The sequence below is a fragment of the Osmerus mordax genome, chromosome 23 (genome assembly GCF_038355195.1).
Source record: "Osmerus mordax isolate fOsmMor3 chromosome 23, fOsmMor3.pri, whole genome shotgun sequence".
NCBI lineage: Eukaryota > Metazoa > Chordata > Actinopteri > Osmeriformes > Osmeridae > Osmerus > Osmerus mordax.
In genome coordinates this window covers 3574761-3596866 of record NC_090072.1, presented here as the reverse complement: position 1 = coordinate 3596866, position 22106 = coordinate 3574761, and the positions used below count along the sequence as shown (strand labels likewise).

Below are 22106 nucleotides of genomic sequence, written 5' to 3'. Positions count from 1 at the left end.
ATTCGAATGTTCCTTCTCTCTTCCAGTTGACCTGGGGGACGAGGACCTGGATGACCTCATGAACAATAACGGACAGTGTCCCGTTCTCTCACCCATCTCTTAAACGTACGTCGGCCGTGCCAAATACGCCCCCCCCCCCCCACTCACCCATCCCCTTCTCACCTCCTCCCCTCGGGGACGCCAAAAACTCAAATCAGAAATGGCCTTGGATCTTTTCAAGTGACCTTTTAGGAGAGCTCTCTGCAACATGGCACGGCACAGAAAGTGACCCACCCTGTGGCCAGAATTCTACTCCTTTGCATTGATGGCTTGTTTAGTGTATCTAACGTATCAACTGTTAAGCTGTGAATGAACTGAATGTGTGAATGGCTGACTTTACCTTGCCCTACCTTGGCAGTAAACATGGTGTGTGGTGGGACAGGGCAGCATACTTAAATCTATTGAGCTTCTCAAGAGCTACGTTTATGAATTCTGCACTGGTTAAATGAGGTAAATTTAGAACTATGGTTCGCTGGTAGAAAGTTAGCCACGGTTTAGCTACTGTTTCCTCGAGTTAGGTGTTTCGTGTCGGAAGGACAACTGTTAACGTTTAACGTTCAAGTAGAACATTGGGTTCAGATTGTGGTTTAAATCTCTGTGGTACTCTTAAACCAGGTGTATACTTTTTCTGTGGAATGTTTATAGTTATTTTGAGAATGTTTTCTTAAAGCTGTATAAGGATTAATTTATTGTTGTAAAAGAAATACTTTAGTATTCTTAGTAAGTTTGGTTTATTACTCTGTAAAGAAAAAAAAGAAAAAAGATTACAAAAGGCCGTTATTTTAAACATATCTTGGAATATGTTGTGTTCTTGTTGAGTTATGGTGTAACAATTTGCACTTTGTTGGAATGACTTTTGTACACTGTGTTCAAACTTACCATATTTCTATGCATGGAGTCTATTGAAGCATCAAAATAATTATAAACCAATTTCCAGTTTCAAGGGCTACTCTCTTTGCTATGGAAACATCTTATCACATGTTTCTTAAGGAATATTTGGACTAAGTTCACCAAATCAGTGTCTTGAAAGGGTCCATTATCAGTGACTCAATTGTTTTATCTTGTTTATGTTGGTCAATAGGGACCCTGCGCATATAAACTGTTAAGCCCCACCCTCAGTCTCCTGCAGAGATCTGATTGGATGTAAAAAAGGGATCTGAAGGTTACTAACGATTTAGTTTGTTCCCAAGGAGGTTTGCAGTTCATAGGTCAGACTTCAGGACTGCTTGCCCAATCACGTTGTACTGTTTGATTGAGTGGTTGGTTTGTAAATTGTGAATATTTGCATGATGATGGTGGCTTTCTTGCATCATGCTTTGATAGAAATAAAAACAATGCCTGTGGTATTTTCAGAGCTTCGTTTGAGTCCATGTCTGCTTCATTTATGGTGTTACTGTAATTACAATCCACACGTTTGATATCGCAATGTGTTTTTATATTCCAGAAATGTTGCTTTAGGGTACACTTAAACAGTACATAAACAATTATACGGAGAGAGAATAACAACAATAAATGTATACCTATCCTTCATGATACATGTCAATTGGTTGGTCATAAAAATGGTAAAAGACAAAAACAAAAACATGTAGGATGCACGGTACTTAAAAAAACTCAAGAAAATGTTTCAGAAATATCTTCATTTAACAACAGTTCTTCCAACACTCAGTTCCTTTAAGAATCTCATTGAGGCAAAAACATAGTCAGTTGAACTTTCACCTTGTACATCTCACACATAATATAAACTTTTTTCGAAAACCGAAGCCACAGAGATAGTCTAGGCTACACTATTATTGAGCTATGCTGTTGGAGTGCTACATTTTACATCAAGACAAAAATGTCCTACATTCTCAACATCGAATCCAAGGAAACACAATAAAAAAGAACAGGAACTTGTGTTGAGAGTTACAGTAATACAACACCCACTCCATGTGACATTAAAGACACCTGCAGTGCGAGGGTGACTGTGTTGAGAAGTATTTCATATTAGGACAGGGCTTGTAACAGCCCTCTATGAAATCTGTGTGTGTACTGTGTATGTGTGTACTGTGTGTGGGTGTACTGTGTGTTTGTGTGTATTCTGTGGTAAGTAGCTGGTGCGATTCACCTTATCCTGTAAAGTCAGAGCTAGCATGAGGCACCGTGCCGGAATACAATATCACTGTATCTCCACGGTGTGAAGTCACACCTAGTTTGTCGCTAAGCGCTATTGGTAAGGCTATGTCTGGTAAATACTGTGTAAAACGTCAACACGAGTGAACAGTTTCCTCTTCGTAGATATCACTGTAACCCCTGAGCTTGTTGAGTAGGAGGTGCCCCTGCAAGCACCACAGTTTAATTGATTACTCTCAATTACACGGGGGAAAGCTAATCGGTGCTGTTTTCTCACAGGGGGCTGCGACTGTTGGCCTAGACACGCCATCTTGGCTCCGACACAAGCCGACGTACGCCCTAAGAACCTGTCCATTAATACGAGGGGGGATCCAATTATAATGTGTTTGTGAGGTCCACTCGTAAACAATTGTGGAATGTTTGGAGGGGGCGAGAGACACCATTTGAAAGAAGAGTGAGAGCTGTGGTGGTCGCTGAAGGTGTCGAGGGGCTATCTGTTATTGCAATAATCACATCCACTAACTCTTTCCAATGACGCATATCCCCAACTGTCCTCAATGCAAAGTGTAACAAGGCACACGCCGCTCCGTGGCCTACCAATAGGGGGGGGAATCTGTCATCTTGACTTTGCATTCGTTCTGGTCAGTTCTGGGCCGAGGCAGCAGGGGGAGCTCACACATACTCCTTGGTGCTGCTGGGGGCACGGGGGGAGCTCATGGGTGGGTACTTGGACACCTGCTTCCTCCTGGGACACGAAGAGGCCAGCATGGCCCCCCCGAGCACATCCAGAAGGGAGCCGCCCCAGGCGATGAAGATGGCCGCTCCAAACTCGAACCTGTGCGGTGGCGAAGGAGAAGAGGGAGAGTGAGACACGAAGGAGAAGAGGGAGAGTGAGACACGAAGGAGAGAAGACGGACTCCTGAGAGGCTTCTCTGGAAATGTGTTGGGGGGGGATCAATAATATCGACCCGAACGACTGAATGAACAGCTCAAAACGAAAACAGAAACTGCTCGGTGATATATGAACCCCTCAACAACCACCACGTGAACCGCACGGACACTCACTTGGTGTTGACAGGCGTGTAGGGGTTATAGAAGGCGCGGATGACGTTGTGGGCGAACCAGGAGCAGGCTACGACGGCACACAGAGCTGTAGGATGGACCACACAAGCAGACGCACACAGAGACATCAGACAAACAGACATGAGAGAGAGATGAGCTCCTCTCCTAGACCTCATTAAGACAATCAGAGACTTGTGCCCTTTGAGGTGACCAGGGAGGGTGGCTGGTTACAGACCCTCCACTATGAGACTTCTACAGTCTTTCATCCTCTTTGGCTCAGTAACGACCCGGTGAAGACATTTTATGTGACAGAGTCTATAGCACAACTGGTCTCATTCATGACAGATGACCTTTGACCTGAGCAGGGCTTGGGGCTGTAGGTGGGAGGGCTTCTGGTCGGAGGACCTAATGTCCTCTTCTTGTTCAGAACAAACGGGCCAAGATCTGAAGAACTTCCCTTCATGTACAGCCTGTACAGCGGTTGAATAAGCCCAGATCTCAGTCTGGCTTGGATGTGATCTTACATAAGAAACAAGTTGGAAGGCCTTGAGTTTTTCAGACTGGATCAGGAAATGTTCGACCTTTCACTTGCTAAACAGAATGACCTGATGCCCGTAATACAGACTTCCCGTACGGTGATACTATAAACATACTCGTAAGACTCCAGCTCGCAAGCCCTTGTTTAGCTGACTAATCCACGCACAGCCATTTTTAGACGTACTACACCTGAGTCATGACATGCTGAAAGTGATTATCTCCCTCTCACTCCCCTTCTATCTCCCTCCACCTCCCTGCATCCCTCCATCTATCTCCCTCCCTCCCTCCATCTATCTCCCTCTACCCCCTCCCTCCCCCTCTACCTCCCTCCATGGTTGCTCACCTCCCACCAGCAGTATGATGCCACCAGTCATGGCGACGCGAGACTTGCGGACTTTGTCGCCCGCGCCGCAGGTGGTGCACTTCATGCCCATGCACGCCACGCCCAGGCCGGCGACGGAGACGATGATGCCCACGATCATGAGGGCGCGGGTGGCCTGGAGGGCACCTGGGATGGGAAGGGGGGGACGGGACGGGAGAGAGAGAGAGGGAGAAAGAGAGAGAAGGAGAGATTACGAAGGAGAATTCGAGAAGGGTGAGATACAGTAAGGGATGCATAGAGACATCAACACTGACAACTCTTAATACAGCTGCTGTACGTAACAGATAAGTAGATACGTTCAGCAGACAGAGAGAGACAGATAGAGAGAGAGAGAGAGAGAGAGAGGGAGAGGGAGGGAGAGACAGAGAGAGAGGGAGAGGGAGAGTGAGAAGAAAGGTCTCTTAATAAACACAGTGCAATACATCAGGGATGTTTTATGTGCGTGTCCTGAGATTGTGAGTTACATTCACATTAGGCTGTCAGTGGAACTTGAATGTGTGTTTGTCCTGGAACCACGGGCCTGGGACACACACACACGCACACACACACACACACACACACACTCCAATCTGCTGTTGTTTAAAGGGGGTGGGGGGATTCTGGTGAAAGCCTAACTGTCACAGGCCTAATCTGTCACCCCCCTTATAAAACTAACACAGGCAGAGCCCCTCCACTTGCTCTGTCCACCTAGAACCAGTCTGTGCCAGTCCTGGCCATCCCCCCAGGGCACATAGAGAGGGGGGGTGGGGGGTGGGGAGAGGGAGAGATAGGAAGATAGGGGAAAAGAGAGGAACGAGAAAGAGCTAGATAATGAGGGGGAAAAGACTGGTCCAGAGAAGGAGAGGGAAAGGAGAGGTAGTATAACCATGGGGTGAGAGGGCTCATTAGAGCGAGCGAGGGATGGAGGGTGGAGCGAGAGCAGAAGAAGAAATACCTCTCTCCCCGCTGCATTCACCCCAAACAATGGAGGCTCCTTTCCAGATTCATGAAAACAGGCCCGGAATGTCACCTCACCTCAGTGCCCCCCCCCCCCCCCCCACCCACAAGAATCCTCAACCCCTTTCTCCCTGCTTCTACACCCAGGACCCCCCCCCCCCACCACCACCACCACCAGTACCACCACCACCGCCCAACACACAAACTTCAAGAACTGCTATCAGGTGCAGTCCCAACTGGTTGAGACCGGAAAAAGAGTAGGGTGTGTGTCTGTCTTTCTTTTCAACCCCAAAAGGAACCTAATTTGAAGCTTGGTAGAGGGGGGTCGGGTAGGAGGGCAGCACCCATTGTGGAGAGGATGCTAAGGGTTAAGGTGAGAGGGGTGGAAAGGGGGTGTGTGGGGGAGGGGGGGGGGGGCCTGAATTCCCACTCAGGGTATCCTGGTGGTGCTGTCTCTATGGCTACACCCTCGACTGGGCGCACGATGCTGGAACCATAAATAAAGGTCCCCTTCCTGGCACCCCTCATGCCCATGCATCAGCTGTGCTCCTGGGCCTGGTCGATGTGGATGGAGGGGCTCTGGGAGGACAGGCGGCTCCAGAACGCCACGGGAGGAGGGCCGAGCTGATGGTCAACAGCCAGGGACTGAGAGGAGGCTGTCGGTCACCTGACTGGAAACTCCACCGTGGGCGGAGGGCCAAAAAGCAAGTGTTGGAGGAGCGGAGAAGTGGGTTTGGAATGAGAGTTCCAGTACCAGCCCCATCATGTGCTTGATGGAAGTCCTAGTGGGATGGGTTGTGAGTGACACATCAGATACTGTATGTGCTGATGTAAACAATACCTGTGGGACTGACCGAAAGCGATGTTAAAAGGTCCTACCAGTGTCACACTAATAAGGAAAAACGGTATAACTTATGAGGAAACGATAGCCCACTGTATGGTAATACCGCAGGCGATTAGAAAGGAACAGAAGAACAGCAGACTGACCCGAGGTGACTAAAGTGCACAAGTGACACCAGCCAGCTCTATTAGGGCACCTTTCATTACAACAGTTACGGTATTACCAGTTGACCATTGATTTGAATCTTAGTGTCAGACCTTCCTATTCCTAAAACAAACAAAATCAACAGCCAATTGGCGGCACCCACTGTGCGCCCCGTGCGCATTTTACGCACTGCGCTCAGAGAGTGCCGCCTATAGCGGTTTGATGGGTTATATTTAACGATGCTTTAATGTAATATATTTCTACTTACTATCAAGCTGCAGAATCGAGTCGTAGACTTTACATTGGAGTTGTCCGGTGCTGTGAGAAGCACACGACATCCATAGTCCCTGATACAACGCTACCGCCGTGATGATGTTGTCTCCGATATACGCAGACATCTTCCACTGAGGAAGCATGGTTCCGACAATGAGCCCGATGACACCGATGAGTGAAAGGGCAAATCCTAAAAGCTGAATCCCGGTGCTTGCCATCTCAAAAACACAAACCTCGACTCGACAACTATAGATGGTTTGCTAAAGAAGTGGCTTGGTTTGCAATTAAACAATTACGAAATCCCTTGCGTAGTGAGTCCAAAACAGGCAGGTGAGCTTTTATTGTCTGAAGTCTATATCCTTCTGTTAAATCGTCAAATACCCTTTACTGATGCAGCAAAATATCGCGCAGTCAAGGTTTAGGAAGGTTGTCGTGGAGCGTGGAGGACTTGGTATCTGCGTGTGCGAATTGAGATGTGTTACTACTAGTGAGAGGCATATATGAGGTCGTGATACCTCCCTTCTAAGATTTTGCTCGAAGGACCAGACTACGTCACAGCCAGTAAGCTACCGACCCCTGACTCACAACAGCAACAGGTTATTACCATGTATATTACAGTCACAGGAGAGCGCAAGTTCCCATACCACACCGACAGTATCCAGGCTATTTTTAAAGGTGTTTCTCTGTTGTTCTTTCCCAGCAGACATTAGACATCTCAAACTTACCTCACAATTACTAGGTTGTCAGCAGCTCAACCGAAATTCCAACACACACTTCTAACAATTTGGGTTATAGCTACTGACAGACGTTTGAGTAAAACATTTTAAATTTATTTTAATTTTATTTTTTAACACATTTTAAAATGATCATTTTTGTCATTTTTTAATCACTTCCTCTCGCTTTCTTTGTGTATGCATGCATGCATCCATGTGAGAACAAGCGTGGGATTTTAACACCACTGTCCCAGATCCGCTAAATAGGTACAGCGGCTGTAATTCAATCACAGCTTCTCTTTCTCTCCACACAACACACTGTACCCCAACCGTCTGACGTTCCCTTTCGCTCCAGACAATAGGGTGTACCCCGATCTCGTGAACGCTATACACTAAAATAGCAGTCATAAAACCCAGGCCAAGACCATTCATCTATTCACTTCACAAAGCTAACATCCATGGGTTTCGATCGTCCTTAAATTCTTTACAGACACATTTACCGTTATAGAAGTTATAGTCCCGTCTCAGACTTTAAGACGGGACTCGAGGAATTTCCTCGCGCCAATAAACCATCTTACCCGGACAATGTACTGTACACAGACACCAACATCCCTGTGAGTGAACAGCTGTAGACCAGACTTGGGGGATACCCACATGTTGCTTCTCCATGACAACAGGAGAGGACTGTACAACTATTATATGATACCAGTCAGGGGGAGTCAGGTGGCTGAGCGGTTAGAGAATTGGGCTAGTAATCAGAAGGTCGCTGGTTCGATTCCTAGCTGTGTCAAATGACGTTGTGTCCTTGGGCAAGGCACACACACTCTACTTGTCTCGGGGGGAATGTCCCTGTACTTACTGTAAGTCGCTCTGGATAAGAGCGTCTGCTAAATGACAAAATGTAATGTAAATATACCAGGATTTGACTTTACAACTATTACATGACACCAAGGTGGACTGTACAACTTTTACATGACACCTGGAGTGGATCATACAGCATGAGTTGACCCCCATTAGTGGATGATATAGCATGAGTTGACCCCCAGGAGTTGATGATATAGCATGAGTTGACCCCAGGGTTGCTGGCCTCATTAGTCTGCAGGGCAGCTTCCAGGCTAATTACATAGCATCTGTCCCTCTGGATTAATCAATCAACCCAGTGTGGCTACTTCCTGGTGGGATCAGAAACAAAACGGGCCATTGTCCCAGGAGCACAAGACTGGCGCCAGTGTGTGTCTGTGCGTGCACCATTGTGTTTGTGTGTGTGGGTGAAAGAGTGTGTTTTCATGTATGTGTGTGTGTGTGTGTGTGTGAGAAGATGTGCATGTATGCATGCACAGTACAGTATGTGTGCGCGATTTCAAAGTTGCTTAGCAATAACATAGCAGCCCATGAGGAAATGTTTATCTCGCCAAACTACTGAAAGAGTTAGCGAGGTACGGGTGTGCGAGATTAACATCGCTTTTATGATGAACCCATCACAGTGTTATGTGTGTTTCTGCTGGAATGGGTGTTTCCCACAAAACAGGATGTCCCCTGGCTGCCACCTCCAACCCCTCCACCCCTCCGCCTCTCTCTGTACCTCTCCTCCCATTCCCGCCTTCTCCTCTCTACCTCCATTTCCTGCCCTCAGTGTGGTGCTGGGACCTGAGCCTGGCTTAGGGCCTTCATGCTGGGGTTTGCAGATCAACAATGAGCTTTTTGTCGCTGGGGAGACGTTTCCTATAAATCGGACGACCTGCTATGGCTTGACCGCAACAAGAACGGGAGTCAAGGAAGAGGAGGAGGGAAATGAGAGGATGAGGAGGAGAGGTGAGAGAAGAAGGTAGAGGAAGAGAGCTGGATATCTAGAAGAGGATATATGAGGAGGCAGAGGAGAGGGAGGAAGGGAAGAAGACGAACGCTCCTGGAATCCCCTCTTTCCGGCACAAACTGGCATGGTTACCCTTGGTTACGTGATTTATCTGACGTCCTCTTGGCAAGCATGCCAACCAGGGCCAGAGTTGCCAGGCACACAAAAGAAACAGGGGTTTCTACCCTCTCTCTCACCCTCTCTCTTTTCACAACACCCTTTTTTTTTGCATAAACACACATTCGTCTTGTCGGCTGAGCAGGCCGCACAAAGCAGCGAGAGGAGAGCAGCAAAACAGCTAAATCAGCTTCAAATAAGGACACTTGCCCTTACACTTCTGGGCCTGTTTTCCCCCCTCTCGGCCCCCCTCTCGGCCTCCCTCGGCCCCCCTATAGGTCTGAAGTGAGCAAGTGGAGTGATTAGAGTGCGGTTGGAGCCTCCTTAGAAGCCAGCGAGGCGTTAGCAATAAACCACACAGGGAAACCATAGGGTTTTCCCCCCTGAAAGCCTCAGTGTTGGCTGAAGCCAGCGGCGCCCAGCTCCGCTCTGGACCCCTCCAGTCTTCTTATGCAAGGAGATTGGGGGTCTTTTGTCCGGGAGCAGCAGGGCAGCTCCAAGACTCGGCCCTGAACTTCAGGGGTCATTTTTTCTCTCTCTCTCTCGTGTGGGCCTGTGATGTAATTAGAGAGAACGGCAATGTTCTCTCTCCTCAGGACATCTTGCTCTACAGTCTTATTGGAAGTGTCAACATGTTTTTAAGCTCTGCAATTCACAAAAAAGACCCCAAGGCAGTGTATTAGTTACCCTAGTTAAAAACAGGCAACATACATTGTTGGCATAGAGAGCCCAGGGTTAATCTATTGACACAGTGTACCAGGCAGAATCTAAAACCAAATGCTGGTGAATTCAAACATGGAAATAACTATATAAGACTTGAGCATTGACCCTCATCATGCTTTTGTTTTGATGGTTAAGGTCCAGGGGCTGAGTGGAGCCCCTCAGTTTTTCTCAGGCTCTCATGAAGGACCACAACGCTGGTAGAATTGGGGCAGGAGAATTAGGTTACTAGGCAGGAACATTATTGAACAGAGCAGAGTTCAAATTGGGGAGAAGATGGGGGTCGTTCAGTGTAGCAAGGTTATGTAACCGTTTTGAGTGTGTTGTTGACATTGGACCACAAGGGGGCCACATCTTTGGAATTGTAAAAACAGGAATTTCTTAGAAACCTTTTTTTTTTACGATGGTTAAGTAAGTGCAATCCACCGTGCTGTTGCAACCTTGGCTGTCATCATCAACTCATAACCAGTATCCAAAAGATACACAGAAGTCTACTGCCCCCTTCTGCCGATGTAAACAACTGCAGATGTTGAAATAACCTTTTCCTCGTACTTTCTCGCCCCGGTGAAAACTCCCTCAATCTCCAACCTACCCTTCCGGGAATCTTCCCGGAGGTTATAAATCAACATAATTTATCGGATTATCATAGGGTGATTATGGGATGCCGTGGTTAATCGTGGAGAAAGGGAAGACATATGCCTTCCTCAGAGGAAGCTAATCGTGCTTTCAGACACTTCATCCCGTCCACAGATAAACCCCTTCTCAGTGCAGGGGAGCCATCCTATCACAGTGATGGATGTCACCATTCATGGAGCAGAAAGGAGAGTTCTTTAAATGCGCAGGAGAAGAAATATTCGATTTGTCTGGTCCTTTCTGCTCACCTGCTCACGATTATAATAGGTGGATAGATGACGAAGTGTTATCTTTTACGTTTCCCATTAATGACATGGTAGAAATGTTGAAAAGCATAATAAGCACAATTAATAACCTTCGTAGCACATTTCAAAGCTAATCTCTGGTTAAAGACGAAAGAAGTCATGTTTAAACTGTAGTGTATTTCAAACCTTGATTTCAAACACACAATCCCAATGTATGACATTCATACCATATATAAATATTATTATTTATGTTATATTAACTATAAACAATATCTGTAACTACATGTCTATACTAGTCAGTACCATCACTATTGTGAAATAATCGGAGAACAGGTAGTAAATGTAATACTAAGATCTTTCTCCATCATTTTTAGGCCTCCTAATGAATAGGCGGCATTATACATGGGTGGATGTGGCAGGCAACATCACTGGAATAATGGGTAGTGTAGTTCTAAGATGTAGTTTGGGATCTTATAAGCACCAGACAGTGTGTGTATGGTAAAAGGGTTATTGGAGTGTGTGTACACTGACATGTTTAGCTCATGTATGTATACCTGTGTGTGTATATGTGTGTGCGTGTGCTCAGGGAAAGGGTTGGTCAGGGGTGTAGTTGAAGCTGGCGTCCAGGAACATGGCCAGGGTACCCAGGGTGGTGATAATCACAAACAGCCAGAAAAACAGTCTGTCCAGCACTAAGGCTATGTACTGCCAGTCTCCTGTCATCTGGGAAACACACACACACACACACACACACACACACACACACACACGCACACGCACACACAGAGCAGTGTTGAGACAGTAGTGTAAATATGCAGTGACACATGGACACCAGCAGAGCATGCGGGAACATTATGCTCTGTGACAGGAGAATGGAGATGGACTGAAAAACAATCTGGATGAACGGGTGCGCATGTGTGCTGAACCAAGCAGTTCTGTGTGTGTGTGGGTGTGTGTGTGAAAAAAAGTGTATTTTAATGATAGTGAGTGTGTATGTGTGCGTGTGTGTGTGCCCGTGTGTGTGTGTGTGCCTGTGTGTGTGCGTGAGCCTGTGTGTGTCCCTGTGTGTGTGCGTGTGCCTGTGTGTGTCCCTGTATGTGTGTGTGTGCCTGTGTGTGTGTGCCCGTGTGTGTGTGTGTGTGCCTGTGTGTGTGTGTGTGTGCCTGTGTGTGTGTGTGCCTCTGTGTATGTGTGTTTGTGCCTGTGTGTGTGTGTGTGTGTGCCTGTGTGTATGTGTGTGTGTGCCTGTGTGTATGTGTGTGTGTGCCTGTGTGTGTGTGGGGGGCTCACTGAGTCGTCTGTGTCCTGCTTCCTGAGTTGCTCAGCCATGTATGTGACAGCAGCAATGGCTGACTTGAGGTCCGGGGGGAGTACCAGGCAGTAGTTGTCACTGTCAAAGAACTTCTGTAACTGCACTGTACTGTCACTCCTGAGAGGGAGAGAGACAGAGGGAGAAAGAGAGAGAGAGAGAGAGAGAGAGAGGGAGAGAGAGAGAGAATGATTGAGTGAGACATATGGAGAATGAAAGAGAGAGAGAGATATTGACAGAGTAGAAGAGCGAGAGAGATGAAGAGTTGAGATAAACAGGAGAGAGACAGAAATATAAATGAATATAAAGAACGAGAAGCTCCAGCGCTAAACGAAGGGAGGCCACCCACGCACACACCACCTCCTGGAACCCTCGTCACACACCAACGCACGAGCGCACCACTGACAGCACCCCTGGGCGTGAGGCTGTCCCTCTTCAAGGACTCCCAGCACCATCCACGTACCCTGGCCCTGTTCCCTGCTGCTCTCCTGCCACCTGCCCTCCTCAACACAGCAGCCCCAGCAGCTGCCCTGCCTCACCCCGCCTCTCCTAGCCCCCCCCCCCCCCCCGTCATATTCCCCTCCAGAGGCTTAGCTCCTGTGGAAGTCAAAGGGTCTTCATTAGTCTTGTCTGCGTGGACCCGTGAGTCTTGATAGATCGGGTTGTGTGTGTCCTTGTGTCCCCTCTGCTCAATGGTGAATGACACGTCCCCCCCCCCACACACACACACACACACATACCCCTGACCATGAACACTAAAATAGTGATAGTCAACCATGACGCATTCCCTTGTTGTAATCCTATTCACGGAATTGTTTGTGCAGTACTGAGAACATCCATGGTAATATATTCATTGTCTTCTCTGACAATAATTGAGGGGAAATGGGAGTTTTCTGCTGTGACCTGACACATCACTAACCTGACAATCACTAACCAACACACACACCACACATCCTCACTGGCCACGACACACACACACCCACATACAACACAACACATCCTCACTGGCCACGACACACACACACCCACATACAACACAACACATCCTCACTGGCCACGACACACACACACCCACATACAACACAACACATCCTCACTGGCCACGACACACACACACCCACATACAACACAACACATCCTCACTGGCCACGACACACACACACCCACATACAACACAACACATCCTCACTGGCCACGACACAGGTGCCTCCATATATCTCCCAGATATAGTCCAGCTGAGTTGACCCCACACACGACCATGGCACCCCCCCCCCCCCGCACACACACACACAACCACCTTCCCAACTCAGCTTCCCCCCACAAACAGGGTGTTAATGTGTAGCAGTCACGCACCCTGCCTGTGCCTCTGGCCCTCTCTCTGCCCCTCTCTCAGCCCTCTCTCGGACCTCTCTCTGCCCCTCTCTCGGCCCTCTCTCTGCCCCTCTCTCGGCCCTCTCTCGGCCCTCTCTCTGCCCCTCTCTCAGCCCTCTCTCGGCCCTCTCTCTGCCCCTCTCTCGGCCCTCTCTCTGCCCCTCTCTCTGCCCCGCCCAGCACCCGAACGTCCACCCCTCGACTGCTGGCCTGTGTCTCGGTCTCTCAGTATCACACAATCTAGAACTCTATCTATCTTCATGTATGCCATTAGATCTTTCCACAAAACACTCTAGTCCTAACACTCCATCTTGCCATTAGTCTATTTCTAAATATTTCAATCTGCCCATTGTTTCAAATCAATTTACAAACCATATCCATTTATCTGTCAGAATGTCCATCGGTTTATCTTCATATCAACTACAGCACAGTCTCTGGAAACCAATGCAGTACAGTAAAAGTCTATCTATAGTAGGTATGGGAAAGATTGCTGTACAGTAGATTAGTTCATGGGGGATAAAAAGTAATGTATTCACCTATCTATGAAACAGTGAAAGTCATTATCCTGAATGTGAGGCTGTGTAGAGGATGTTGCTCTATTGGGATTTCAGGTTGCATGTTCTTTACCACACCTGTCCTCGTGCCTGACCCCATCGCACAAACTCTGCTGAAAGGCGTGTGTGTGAGAGTGTGTGAGAATCATTCATGTGTGTCTTATTGGATGTATGTATGTATGTACCGACATGTATGGGTGGGTATGCTGCTCTGTGTGTGCATGTGTGAACGGACTTCACCAACTATCACCTCCTAAACTCCCCAGACTGGCACCAGGCCCCACCTGTCAGACTGGCACCTTGGTGTGGGCATAACCCCTGATGGGGTGGCACCACGAGAGGCAGGGCGGCAGGAGGGGAACACGACATGTCACCAAGGTCACGGGGCGACATTGTGACAGCGGATGTCCACTCGAACAGGAGAAACAGGAGGAGCCTCAGAAAAAAAGGGGGGGGGGGGGGTGTGTGTTTGTGTGTGAATAAGGGAGAGAGGAAGAGAGAGGACGAAAGAGCGAGACGGGGAAAGAGAGACGGAGAGAAAGAGAGAGAGGGGCTTGTGTGTGAGTGCGTGTGTCCACAGCTCAGAGCTCAGCTATGCCCAGATCTGTCTGCTGTGTGCCAGAAACATTCCAGGGCTTCTATTCATTACCACTGACAGATGGAGCCTGTCTCTATGACACGTACACACACGCGCGCACACACACACACACACACGCAAAGACATTCAATGGTACTTGTAAATTCGGTGTGAAGTACCTGGCTTCTAACTAGCTTCCTGACAGGAAGAGCGAGAGAGAGACAGAGAGACAGAGAGAGAGAGACAGAGAGAGAGACAGAGAGAGAGACAGAGAGAGAGAGACATCTAGCAAGTGGTGTGGACAGTCGACAGAGGAGCCTCTGTCTCAATCTCTCTCTCACTCCCCTCAATCACTGATATTATTTCCAGTCACCATCCAACCCCCCCTCCCTCCCCCACGGCCCCCACTTCCACCACCCGGACCTCCTCACCAGAACCACTAAAGCCCCAATTCCCCATCACTCCACACCTCCTCGCCATTCATCCGGGCCCGTCCTCACCCCTCCCTCCTTCTCTCCGGGATTACCCCCTAATGCCCAAACTAAACAGAGGCTTAGGCCGTGGCGACTGTGGCCCGGGCCGGCCGGCTTAGCTGGGACTGACGGAGCTGGTGCCCTTGGCCTTGCATGATGCCCAGCGCAGAGCCAGCATTGGGGCCGCCGGCTTGTTTACGAGCCCCACACGGGGTGGCAAGGCTGGGGATGGCTGTGGCGGATTACTCTGCCCACCCTGTGAAAGTGTCAGACGTATATCACTGCTGAGTGAGGCAGAGCAGAGGCGATAGAGGTAGCTTGGTAGCTTCTGTGGACGCACCCTAATGTTGGAGCTCGACAGTGGGCTTCATGGGCACAGGTTTCACAGGCAGAGCAGTGCTAGTTAGTGTTAGCACATAGGGTGATATCAGCATCAATGTTCACACACAAACAAACAAAAGTGGTCGTGGAATAGTACACTTGGTTCTTGTTCGTGGCAGGTTTATTCCCCCCTTCCAGCGAGTCATTTCTTATGGATTTTCGAACATAAACTCGTACTTTAAAACAGCTTCAATGTTCTAGTGTGGGCAGGTCCTATCCTCATGCCAAGCCCAGAACATTGTGTACCTAACAGTAATAGCTAGTTTGGCTCTAGACAGAATGTGTTTAGATTTTGGCCCAGACTGTGGACTTTGAGGAAGATTCATTCTCTGGCTGGGTGTAATTTACATTCAAAGAAATAGCCGTGCCAGAAGAACATCGATATCAGCAAATATCTGCACAGCCTCAATCTTAGGACTGCTAGCCAGAATGGGCGGCAGTATAATCACCCCTGACTCAGGAATAGTTATAGTGTTTTCCAAAGTTCTAGGACTAATTAAAACAGAACCACATTGACCCATTAGACCAAACCGATAACACAGAAACCAACAACATGGTGGAAAAATGTTGAATACACATGGTGACTATCATCGATAAAACAGATGAAACTTGAGTCCTACTCTCTTGAGTTTTGGGTTCCAGTGCCGACAGTCAGCGGTTCGAATCCCGGCTGTGTTACACTACCTTTCCCCATAGATGCGCCTGCCTCCGCTGGCCTCTCTGCCTGTGAGTTACCTGCCTCTCCAGGGTAGGACCAGCTCAGGGTTGATCTTCCTGAAGAGGTACTCCCCGGCCAGCCTGCGGCCGCCAATACTCTGCAGCGGTGTGTCGTTGCTAGGCTCCTCCTCCTCCACCGGACGTTCCTCCGTCTCCGGCCGCTGCATGCCCAGGTACTTCGGCAGGAAGTGGATAAAGATCTGAGGATGAGAGCTGGTGGTTAGCTTCAAACAGCTACGTGTATGGATAAATGGTTTGCATTTAGCTGTTGGCTTGTAGTCTTTTCAGATAACCTCATCACCTGCTGGGGTTAAGGTGGGATAACTGATATAGAATTAACTGATAAACAAGTATATATGGCAACAAACTAAGAGTTGGGAAAGTCCTCTCAGGACAAGTTAGCATTACAAACATTGTCTTAAGTAGCCGGGCACATTCCTAACTCACACACTATAGAGCCCCACTCAAACTGTTCCCTGTCTATCTACAGTGTCCGTCTGTCTCTCTACCGCCGCCCCACAGGCAGCTACCTCACCTTGCGGACCCAGTGGGGCATGATGTGGGTGCTGGAGGAGCGGTGGTGCAGGTTGAGGACCACCACGCTGAGGATGACGGAGCAGGTGACCAGGATCATGGTGAACATGACGTAGTTGACGATGATGGGGATGGCCAGGGAGGTCTCGGGGACCTTGTCTGCCAGCAGCAGCATGAAGACAGTGAGGGCGATGAGGACAGAGATGGAGAGGGTCATCTTCTCACCTGGGGCAAAGAGAAGGGGATTTGGGGCAACAGGTGAGAGGATATCGAGGGTCTGGATCTGCTGTGTACAATTATTTGGGTGTGGTTCAGTAGAGGTGTAAGTAAAATCCAAAGACACCAATTTCCTGACATCCCCTCTTTACCATCGCAAACAGATTTCCCTCCAAAAACGGCCACGTTCCCCCAGAATCTCTCCCATGTCCATGGACACATCAGGCGGCTCTCACCTGCTCCAGGTGGCAGGTAGAAGACGAAGATGGCCAGCACCATGGTGAGGATGCAGGGCACGATGATGTTGACGATGTAGAAGAGAGGCTTCCTCTCGATGATCAGGTAGAAGGTGATGTCCTCGTACAGGTCCTCCCGCACGTTCTTCCGGCTGGGCTTGTGGCAGATGGCCCACTCACCATTCTCTATCAGAGGGGGGGGAGGGGGGGGGGGGGGAGGAGGGAGGGAAGGAAGGATGGAGAGTAAGGGAAAAAGAGAGGGTGAGAGAGAGGGCAGAATAATTATGGGAAGTGATAGACCAATCAGATAAGATAAAGGAGGCCAGAGGAAGTGAGGAATTGGAAGAGGAAAGGTCCCAAAGGATTAGAAAGATCAGTGACTGACCAGTGAAGGCGTTTTCGTCGATAACGATCTCTTGGATTTCTTTGCCGTTGTCATCCAGGAAGTACTGCAGGTCCACCTCTGAGGCGTCGTAGGTGTAAGAGCGGAACACCATGGTGCAGTTCTGCCAGTCAAAAGGAAAATACGCCACCTACAGGAGAGGAGGCGTTACTGCTGGAGTCGAAATGTCCAACAACAGTAGCTTGTTCTCAATATTAAAGAGAATATTTCTTTAAATGGAACTTTGCACCACTTTGGGACATCACCGGAAATGATACCTCGATAGAGCAGCTACTACGGTAGATGGCTGGGGGAAGCCAGTTGATGGTTCCGTCACTGTACACCAGAACATTGACATACAGGGCCACGTCAAACTGGCCATCGTTACTGGACGCACGACAAGACACACATGAAGGACAACCAATTAGAAAGCCTGATATCCAGTATGTAAAAGAGAAACATCAATGTGATATTATGAACTTTATTAGCAAGCAACACTGTCATTAAAGTCTATTAACTTTCTGGGCAATGTAAACCAGATGAAGTGATGATGTCATAATGTCACGTGACGGTAAGAGGAAGTGGCAGGAACACGAAGCTCACTTGTTGATGAGGTAGATGTCTGGACGCCACACCTTGTTGGGTGGGATCCTGAGAACGTCGATGTTATCGTAGTTCTTAGGGTCCCATGACAACCTGTAGTCTGTCCATGCCTGGAGAGCGGCAGGAAATCAAAAGAGACAGAATATCGTAAACAGAGAGATGAATCCCTCATCAAAAGAGAGGCATAAATGAGGTAATTACATTACTGTAAGAAGAAAAAAAAAAGACTGTTTTGGACAGGTAGAGGGAGAGAGGACAATAGAGAAGGATATAATGTGAAAAAAGAGGGGATTGGCTGGGCAGCATAGGAACTGACAGGAGGCGAAATCATTAGCTCTGTGCTGTCGTATAATGCTGTCATTTATAAAGCTGTTTTGCCTGTCTTTGATAAGTCATTTACACCCTGCCGATACACACTGTGCTGTCAAACAGTCACACGCACACACGCACATGCACACGCACACACACACACACACACACACACACACACACACACACACACACTACTCTGTCACACATACTCGGGCCCTTCAGAATTCTAATTAGGATGAGAGAAGAAGAGAGCAGTGGAGGGAGGCTTCGAAATAATAAAGAAAGAGACAGAGAAAGAAGCAAAGAGAGAGTGAGAGAGCAAGAGAGAGAGAGTGAGAGAGAGAGAGAGCAAGAGAGAGAGAGCAAGAGGAGAGAGAGTAGGAGCCAGATAAAGAACAAAATAATTTTCAGTTATGAAAAGTGACAAGCCCATTTGGGAAGTGAAATGGGGTGGGGTTGCGGGGAGGCCGGCCTGCCAGGTAGGGAAGAGGAGAAGCGAGGGTGATGAAGATGAATGGGGTTTGCTCTCACCAGATTCATGAACACGTTGGTTGTCATCTCTTCATTCTTCTCGTTCTGCAGGCGAAGAGACACAGACGTTAGCGTGCCGTTGAATCTGGTTGGGCGAGGCAGCCCACTACACTCAATCCTGCCCAATGAAGGCTAATAGGCTCTGCATGATTGGAGGCTCCACACCATCGAAAACACTGCCTGTCACTGCCGCCCGCCTGCCTGGGCCTGACTGGCTGGCTGGCTGGCCGCCTGCCTGCCTGCCCGACTGAATGACTGGATGTCTGGCTGCCTAAATGACTGGATGGCAGGCTGCCTGAATGGCTGCTGAACGAATGAGCGGCTGGCAAGGCGATTCCGAAACATTAGCCCCATGGCTGTGTCGCTGCAGCCTTTATGGAACACCCTGTGGGTTCTGTCGAGCTTTGGTGTGTGTGTCGTACCAGGCTGACGAGCTGGGAGAGGGTCATCCCCACTCTCACCATGACCTTCTCCTCCCAGGACCGGGCCGGGCGCACCTTCAGGTTGTAGTTCTCAAACAGCTTCTGGTGGAGCTTCCGCTCGCTCTCTGACGCAGCTGGAGGGGAGGCAGGGAGGAGGCCAGGAGGCCAGGGAAGGGGAGGCAGGGAGGAGGCAGGAAGGAGGCCAGGAGGCCAGGGAAGGGGAGGCAGGGAGGAGGCAGGGAGGAGGCCAGCGAAGGGGAGGCAGGGAGGAGGCACGGAGGAGGCAGGGAGGAGGCCAGGAGGCCAGGGAAGGGGAGGCAGGGAGGAGGCAGGGAGGAGGCCAGGAGGCCAGGGAAGGGGAGGCAGGGAGGAGGCAGGAAGGAGGCCAGGAGGCCAGGGAAGGGGAGGCAGGGAGGAGGCAGGGAGGAGGCCAGCGAAGGGGAGGCAGGGAGGAGGCACGGAGGAGGCAGGGAGGAGGCCAGGAGGCCAGGGAAGGGGAGGCAGGGAGGAGGCAGGGAGGAGGCCAGGAGGCCAGGGAAGGGGAGGCAGGGAGGAGGCAGGGAGGAGGCCAGGAGGCCAGGGAAGGGGAGGCAGGGAGGAGGCCAGGAGGCCAGGGAAGGAGGGAAGGGGGGTTGGGGGGTGGGAGGGAAGGGCAGATGTAGGGAAAAGGTGCGAGGGTAAACAGTTGTGGGGGGGAAAGAGGGAGCAGGAGGAGATATTGGCAAAGGAGGAACGAGACAAGAATGAGAGTGAGAACAGTTGAAGATAAACATGAAACGTACTGGGAGAAATGGTCAAAGACGAGCAAAAAAAGCAAGCGCGAAAGATAAGGAAAAAGCCTGGGGGGTGAAAGAAGAGACCAGGCGGATGGCAGGTGGTGTACAATGGGCAGCAAAGGTGACAGAGCACTTGTAATCCACACTGCATGGGTCTGGATCAAAGACATGGCTGGCATACCAGCACAACCTGGGATCAAAATAGAGTCTGATTACCACCCAATCATGTGATGATAGACTCTTCGTATCCGGAAAGAGTGTCTTTTGTCATTACAGTCTGAGTGGGGCACTTTTCTGTGGCTGGTTTTCTTAGCTTGACTACTTTTCAAGTAGTTGCAGTCTATTTCTTTTTTCCTCTGTCCACCTCCCTTTATCTCTTCATCCCTTCATTACAGAAACACCCTGACACAGGGACTGAAACACCCGGACACAGAAACACCCTGACACAGGGACTGAAACACCCGGACACAGAAACACCCTGACACAGGGACTGAAACACCCGGACACAGAAACACCCGGACACAGAAACACCCGGACACAGAAACACCCTGACACAGGGACTGAAACACCCGGACACAGAAACACCCTGACACAGGGACTGAAACACCCGGACACAGAAACACCCTGACACAGGGACTGAAACACCCGGACACAGAAACACCCTGACACAGGGACTGAAACACCCGGACACAGAAACACCCTGACACAGGGACTGAAACACCCGGACAAAGGGGGGGCACATAAAGACAATACCAGTCCAACTGAGGGACCCAGAAGAAGAAGTTAGCCAGAGGTCACATGCTGGCATGAGGGGATCCATGTGTTCTACCCTCCACTGGGTCACAAGGTCAATGCCAATGACAACACCAACCACTTTGTTCCTCTGTCACTTTTGGTCAGCCATTTGATACACAACAGCAACTGGGGTTCCCGAGAACTAAGTGTAAAATATCGTTTAAAGTAAAGTATATCGGAATATTGTCAAAATGTACAGAGTGGAATGTATGAATATTGTGTGTACGTGACTTTCACAGTGGAATGGCAACTTAAAGCCAACCTCCGCAGGGAACAGCTACTGTGTTTGTGTGTATCTCCCACATGAGCAACCAACATGAACTCACATATAGCACAAACACACACACACTTGCCTTACCAGTGAGTGTGAGAAAGAGGCAGCCCAACACAAGCACGAGGAGACTATCCATCCTTCCTCCAATCTTCATCATCCTCCTCCTCCTCAGTCCGCTGCCTCTTCCCCTTGCCCGCTTCCAGACGCCCTGAACATCCACCGCACCCGGTACCCACAATCCCGTGCGCAGCAAACCTGGTCTCCCTCAACCTCCCCGGTCAATCCAAACTCCAATCTCCACCAAACCCTCACACACACACACACACACACACTCTCTCTTCCCTGTAAACACACACACACTTCCAGTTAGGAGTCAGTGAGGCAAGCGTCCGAGGCATGCAGCAGGGTGTAGCTATGCCGATCGTTTCAGACAGGGTTCGGGGGGTCGTGCGTTCAGACCCAATTTTTCTCCTGGTGCGCGTCACCCACCGAGTGACGAGCCGGCCCGATTGGCTGCGTCCGCTGGGAGTGACGGGGGACAGGAATGCTTTAGGGACCGCAAAGTGTCCCAGGCAGGCACCTGTTGGTGCTCGCCACCCCCAGACCGGGCTGAGGTCTGGGGGTGGGGGAGAGGGGGGAGGAGGGGTGGTATGACAATAGGGATTTTTGTGTGTGTGTGTGTGTGTGTGTTAGATGATCAAGAACCCACGACCCCTTAGGGAGCGATGACGGGGGGTGGGAGGAAGGGTGAGGTCCCACACGTATTATAGCGTGCAGGCTGCTCTTACACCCCCTCATGAGCTTCACACGAATCACTGTCTGTACATCTGTCTGTCTAATTGGTGTTTGCCTGTTGCTCCCTCTCTCTAGTCCTGAACCTCTCTCCTTCTTTTTTTCCTTCCCTCACTCTTTCTTTCTCCTCCCCTTCTCTCTACTTCTTTCCCTTGCCTCTTACCCCTCTTTTTCACCTCCTCCCCCACGCACTCTGCATCTCTCTCCCTCTCTCTCTCTCTCCCTCCCTCCCTCTCTCTCTCTCTCTC

The 22106-nt window shown here is 49.5% G+C and overlaps 2 protein-coding genes across 2 annotated transcripts; both read right to left on the bottom strand.

Moving 5' to 3' along the window:
- Positions 1-491: 491 nt before the first annotated feature.
- On the bottom strand, positions 492-6753 carry cldn7a (claudin 7a). The gene is made up of 4 exons (XM_067261694.1): positions 6319-6753; positions 4091-4255; positions 3214-3298; positions 492-2983 (listed from the first exon to the last, which is right to left on the bottom strand). The coding sequence occupies exons 1-4, from the start codon at positions 6539-6541 to the stop codon at positions 2821-2823; spliced, it is 636 nt and encodes a 211-aa protein (XP_067117795.1). The 5' UTR covers positions 6542-6753; the 3' UTR covers positions 492-2820.
- Positions 6754-10816: 4063 nt separating this feature from the next.
- On the bottom strand, positions 10817-21220 carry chrnb1l (cholinergic receptor, nicotinic, beta 1 (muscle) like). Its single transcript, XM_067261247.1, has 11 exons — positions 21151-21220; positions 19222-19355; positions 18800-18844; positions 17957-18066; positions 17632-17740; positions 17357-17504; positions 16972-17157; positions 16521-16744; positions 16004-16185; positions 11894-12032; positions 10817-11326 (listed from the first exon to the last, which is right to left on the bottom strand). The coding sequence occupies exons 1-11, from the start codon at positions 21218-21220 to the stop codon at positions 11186-11188; spliced, it is 1488 nt and encodes a 495-aa protein (XP_067117348.1). The 3' UTR covers positions 10817-11185.
- Positions 21221-22106: the final 886 nt, after the last annotated feature.